This window comes from Rhagoletis zephyria, unplaced genomic scaffold (genome assembly GCF_001687245.7).
Source record: "Rhagoletis zephyria isolate East Lansing unplaced genomic scaffold, Rhagoletis_zephyria_1.1 Rzeph_scaffold_23695, whole genome shotgun sequence".
NCBI lineage: Eukaryota > Metazoa > Arthropoda > Insecta > Diptera > Tephritidae > Rhagoletis > Rhagoletis zephyria.
Genome location: NW_016180753.1, coordinates 1 through 6601, shown reverse-complemented (window position 1 = coordinate 6601; position 6601 = coordinate 1). Strand labels below are relative to the sequence as shown.

The following is a 6601-nucleotide window of genomic DNA, read 5'->3' as shown; positions in this document are numbered from 1 at the left end:
GTGCACATGACCTTGGCAATGTTAACGAAGAGGGTGCCATAAATATATCCATTGAACGTAAAATAGTGCATGAGCAATATAATGAGCGTTATGTTGTTAATGATATAGGATTGGTTAAGTTGCGCGCAGCAGCGCCAAATACAGGTAAGGGAATACTTCACTTATTTACATGTTAGACTGTCTCACGCCCTGTAGACAGATATAGAAAAGCGGTTAATCTTTCCCAAGCGAATTTCAAAATCTGAGAAGTTTCAGCTGCATTGCCAGAAAAACGTTCGGATACTAAGTATATGTAAGGAACTTCTTAATATGCATTGTGTTCTTCCATAGATTTTGTTGTAAAAAATTTTAGGCAGAAAACTTATAAAGCCAACAATTTATATCATCTAAAAAAAATAATCAGATAGAAATAACGCCAATAGTGACCAGATCACGATAGACCACGAGCTAAGCTAAATTGTTTTAAGAAAAAGACAAAACTGAGGATGGAAAGAAATAAGGTTCCTATGATACCTTGAATACGGAATTGAGTCCAGACGTGCGTAAAATTTTGAAATTTTAATGAAAAGTGCATTAAAAACGGCCGCAAAAGATGACTTACTTATGTATATTGGTCTATCGAAAAAAATATTTCACTTTAGAAGAGGGTTTCAGATAAAAACTTTTATGAAGGAAAACGCAATATTTAGAGTTACATATTTCCAAGAGGCCCAACGCTGGAATTACACAAAATTTTGATAAAACTTTTTTGTGCGTGCTATTAAAAGCACATCGAAGTTTATGATTCGCTTGGATAAGCAACCATATTTTTTTTCTTTTAGTGTGGCAACCTAATATACATAGCTGCGTTCCATAGTAAGATAAAAATATAAAACATTTACCTATTTTTTATTTATTTTCACAGCATATATTGGCCCTATTTGCTTGCCTGATGGAGAACGCTTCGAACAGAATTTTGTGGGCATGAACCCATTTGTTGCTGGCTGGGGTGCAGTTAAGTTTCAGGGTCCAAGTTCAAATGTTTTGCGTGACGTTCAAGTGCCCATTGTGAACCAGCAGTCTTGTGAACAGTCCTATAGTTCTGTGTTTCAGCATATTGCATTTACTGATAGGGTGAGTTTAACAAATAGATGCTAGATAAAAGCATTTGCTCTTCTTTTCCGCTTTAAATAAAATAGGCCAGTTCGCTGAACGCACTGGAGAGTACTCTAGTGCAGCAAAAAGCGTTCGATCAGAGTTTTCCTTGCACCAAAGGAATGTATTTTTGTGCGCTAATTGTCAGACGTTGTCCAGCGCTGCACTGTTCTACATTGTTAGTGCACTCATCGAACAGACCTATTATGTCTAATACATATATATGTACAGGGGTGGGCGATCGCAATGTTACGAATTAAAAATGTTAAAATTTTTTTTTCAACGTCTTTTTTTCAAACGTCATTTCATCATACAAATTTTAATAAAAGTGTATTACGGTTCGAAGTAGCCATCATTAGCGCGGATAATAGCATCGAGTCTGTTCGGGAATCTTTCGCAGGCTGCACAAATGTGGTGTAGTGGTATTTTGTCCCAGTGGCAGCAGAAAGAGGGCGTTGACTCTCTCATAAGTATTTGTTAGTTGATGCTTTCTCCTCGAGAATGACTTTTTAAATCCGGTGAATATGGTGGCCATTGTAGCAAAGAAATTAAGCTGGGAAGTTTTTTTTTTTCTAAAAAACGCTGGATTTCGCGAACTTTACGCGATAATTCTGAGTCTTATTGAAACAGCCAATGATTTCTACCGAATTGTTTTCATGCTCAAGGTTACAAAGGTGATTACATCGAACAGTAATACACTTTATAACCGACTTCACAAAAAGGAGAAGGTTATGAATTCGTANTGCTCAAGGTTACAAAGGTGATTACATCGAACAGTAATACACTTTATAACCGACTTCACAAAAAGGAGAAGGTTATGAATTCGTAGGAATATTTTTTTTTTTGTTTTTATGTATGTTACCGCATAACTTTGGACCACGTTAACCGATTTCTATAATTATTTTTTTATATGGTGTTACCTCACAATTGGTCTGATTCTAATTTGGTTTAAATCCAATCATTGGATCATGAAACGATTAACGATAATTTTAAATTTTTATATGAGAATTGAAGTCTGTTTTGTTTTTTGCTTAAAAATTACTTGTTTCTTTTTTTTAATTTGAGCTGTTTTTATGATGAACGATGTTAAAAAAAATAGACAAAATTATACATAGCATTTTTAATTGGTAGCACTTCGAGTGCCTATCCCTGTATTTCGACGGCTGAGTGTAAGATCGACCTATCTCAGCAGCCGGTCAAGAATGCCCTATCTCAGAATTTGGAAATATGAGCAGAAAAGCGTGTTATTTATATGTACGCGGCGTATGAGTAACATTCTTTCGTGCTCAATTTTCATACAAATAATCTTGCGCATTTTTATTTGACCACTCATTATTTCGTATTTATTCATCGATTTTCTTCATCAGTAACTTGATTTTTTTTTTGTAACAGAACAGGCTTTAGTAAAAATGCAAAAATTTGGCACATAACCTGTAATTTTTTAAATTTTTCTTCTGTTAAAGTTTGATTTTTTTTTTAAATTTTTTCATTAAAAAATAAGTAAAGCTGGAATGATTAATTAATTTGTCAGAAACTATAAGCCCTATCGGAAAGTGATGTACATATATACGGTTTATGGAGAATTTCATTGGCTTTCATTTGCCGTTACTTATATTAAGATTTTTAAATTGGTTCGTAAGATATACGTGATTAAACGGAATCAGTTTTTGATTTAACCTGAATAACGGTAAATTACAAATATCTCGAAAATGTATCCATAGAAAAAAATTTTGTTTTACTGTAAACCAGTGTTATTAGTTGCTCATGTACGCCCTTTCTAGTGAACACATTGCTCGCATAGGCGGAGAGCGTGCATGGTGTTGCTGTAAGTAATAAACAGAAATGATTTAACAAACATATTTTTTTAGAAATATTTTCTTCAATAAATGCAGTTTTCGAAAATATAAACGAAATGGAAAACACTCGTTGAGAACATATTTTTAATGCAACTTGGATATTTATAATGTTTTAATTAAAAAAAAAAAATCTAATTATAAAATTTTGTTTTTAAACTCACTTCGCTTACAAAAAAAAATTTCATCAACTTTCGTCAAATACTTAAAGAGAAAATGAGCTTTGAATAAAAGATTGCTTAAAAATGTAATTGCTATAAAAACTTTAAAAACTTAACACCCAAATTCATAGAACATAAAGAAGTCTTTAACTGCTTTATAAATCGAAAATTTGTAAAAAAATATCACTCTCTCTATAAATCTACTTTATTTTTTATGAATAAGACCATAAAATTCCTTCGTCAACTAAATTCTGAGATGGGGCTTTTTCGAACCGTCTGCCGAGATAGGTCGATGAATCGCTTTTTTTAATATCGTTTAATACGTTTTTCCTCTAATTCAGTTCATCTGCGCTGGCAATTCTTATGTGGATGCTTGTCAGGGGGATTCCGGTGGGCCACTGATGATGCCGATGGTAATTATAAACATTTCATTTCAAGTTTATTTTTATTTTATTTTTTTAAATCGTGTTGCTTGTTAGACACCAAGGCATGTATGTGTTAGTGATTCACTTGCTTGAAAGTTCATTGCTATTACCAAATTTTATTAGTGTTTTATTCGAAAGTAATTTATTTTTTTAGTCATTGTCGTATTCAATTTTATCTTTTCAATAAATATCCATACATACATACATACATATGATAAGTACTTGCTGTTTGATTCGCTCTCATTTCCCACAACTTAGCTGGAGAATGGCGCTTATCATTATTACATACTTGGCTTGGTTTCTTACGGTTATGAATGCGCTCGGGCTGGATTTCCTGGAGTTTACACACGTGTGGCTTCCTATTTACCGTGGATTCGTAGTCACATGACTTAACGATGAGTAAAATTGGTATTAATGCGTTTAATGTAAAAAAAATATTTTGAAAATTTCTGTATGTAATAAAAATCTGTTTTTAAGTAGAAGTTTTATCACATTTTGTCTTTATATTAAGAGATGGATTCCTCTTAGATTCATAACAAATAAAGTAGCTTTTGTTGTTAAAATAAAACGTTAATTATGTCTACAAATGTTTATTGTTTATTGCTCTAATAAAATTTGTGTTTATGTAAAATGAGAAGTAGTAAATAATATATGTAGAAAAGGTTTAGAACAGTTGACTTGTTTTCTGAGTATCGTGTCTTGAAGAAAGACGTCAGCAAGGCTATCCGGATCTAAAAAATGAAATATTGCGAAAACAGGGTTAGTGTTGCAGTGGTTTCAAAGTAAACCTGGCAACGGGTGCGTGAAATAGGAATTCTTAAAGTTCATTCTGCCAAAAATCTTCCCGTATATAACACACGCACTGAACACAATCCTCACCACGTCGGAATTTCCTAGCTACTGGAATAAAGTCAAAATAATATCCGTACAGAAGTCAAATGGCGAACATACACCGATAGTGATCCTACCGTTTCTTTCGAAGGTCCTTGAGAACTTTATGTACAAACAAATTAATGCATTTCTGAGCAAATATTCTCTTATTAGTGAGTACCAGTTTGACTTCAGGTCGAAGCGATGTTGTACCACAGCACTACTTCCTTACTCTTCTAGACCACTCGAAAGCATTTGATAGTGTAGACCATCGCTTAATGTGTCTAAAACTCAAACATTTGTTCAATTTTTCGTCTCCAGCGCTAAAGCTAGTTAACTCGTATCTTTCTGTCTTTCTGACAGATCTCAAGCTGTATGCATGGGTAATTCTTCGTCTTGTTTTGTGTCCGTAATTAAATGTGTGCTCCAGGGTTCCGTCCTTGGCTCTCTGTTATTTGTTCTATATGTCAATGATCTACCTAAACTTATTAAGCATTGTAACATTCACGTGTATGCTGACGATGTCCAAGTGTATCTAAGCTGTCCACGATTTACGTCTTATCAGCGAGTGGGCTAGTCACAATGGTTTTGTTTTAAATCCCAGCAAGTCCCAGTGTATTGCAAATTATAAAAAATACTTTAAACTCGACACATACGACAAACTTACATTGAATAGCTCTGTAATACGCTACGTTGACTCAGCAAGAAACCCTTGGCGTTGTTTTCAACAGAGCCCTAAGCTGGAATAACTACATTTTTCTTGCAATTGGCAAGGTTTATGGAATGCTAAGTTCCCTCTGGACCACAAAATCTTTTACCCCCAGTAAGAATTCGTCTCATCCATGCCAAAAGCTACTTATTGCCGACTCTTTTACGGTTCTGAATTATTTGCTGGTTGTGACAGTGTGTGTAAGAAAAAACTTACCCACTGGGAAAATAGGTAAGCACCTTCCGAGGTAAGCCATGTTTTCTTTCAGTTCTTAGTACCAAAATTGTCATCATGGCTAATGTCATCTACTAGTAAAGGGCAAAATGAACACCTCCGAAGACACATTACGTTGTCAGTTGCAAAATAACGTGCAGCCGAAGTTATTTCCAAGCACCGAACTACTCCGAGCGACTGCTCTGCATTACACGTAACTTACTTTGTATAGCGGCTCAGAAGTATGTCTGATACCAAATGTACATTCTAAATTCCTACTTACATAAGGCGGCCATGCCTTTGTAAAAGTAAGGGACGTTCGGCAGGGAAATGGTAATGACTGCCAGGTGAAGAGTAAGTTGCTAATAAGGTATTATTACGTGCTCCTAATTCCCACTGGGTAACGTATTGTACACGAATATTGCAAGGTATATATACGGCATAAAACAATGTGTCCACATCTCTTATTTGGCCTTTAAAGTTTCGTCCATATCATTTGAAAATCTTTTAAATCTAAAGTGTCTTACAATGCTGCAAAAAATCTTGATTACAAATGAGCTCAATTACCTTAAAAAGCTATAACTAAAATTAGAGTCGACTATGAATATGCCAAAACTAAGTATCGAAAGGTAAAATAATGAAAGTCTTTATATAAATACATTTTATAAACCAGAGTTGGGCAAAGTGGCTCCCAGGAGCCTTTTTCATTTAGGAGCCGGCTTGGCACATTTAGGTGCTCGATGAAGGGTGATACCAAGAGCCATTACTAATAAATATAATGCTTTTAATGTTTATTTTTAAGGTGACAGGTAATAAGATCAACGGAAATAAGGTCAATTGACTTTATTTCCCACCCTGGTGCGAAATAAGTCAATTGACATTATTACCTTTTTAAAAACGAAATAAAATCAATTGACATTATTTCTCTTTCAAACATTAAATTTGCTTAACTTCGCGGCGGCCCGCGTCAGCGCGCCACACCGCGCCCCGCGTACCCCGCGCGCACACCACGTCATGCTACGCCGCGGCCCCCCGGCCCCCTCCCCGTCTCCCGACGTGCTGTAGCGCAGGTAGATTTATTTTGTGTATACGTTGAAATAAAATTTTTATATATTTTAAACATCGAGGGCTTATATTCAATAATAACCCCTATCTGTTCACTTTTCACAAAGATGAGATTCTTATAGAAAAATCCACATAAGCTTTAACTGTCATCAGTGATATTAATGCTACCTT

At 34.8% G+C, this 6601-nt stretch overlaps 1 protein-coding gene across 1 annotated transcript; it reads left to right on the top strand.

Moving 5' to 3' along the window:
• Positions 1 to 11: 11 nt before the first annotated feature.
• LOC108381762 (venom protease-like) lies at positions 12 to 3966 on the top strand (the record flags this gene model as incomplete). Its single annotated transcript, XM_017638165.1, has 4 exons — positions 12 to 171; positions 905 to 1113; positions 3490 to 3561; positions 3832 to 3966. Coding segments are annotated over 4 exons (576 nt in total), but the record flags the coding sequence as incomplete, so codon positions are not given.
• Positions 3967 to 6601: the final 2635 nt, after the last annotated feature.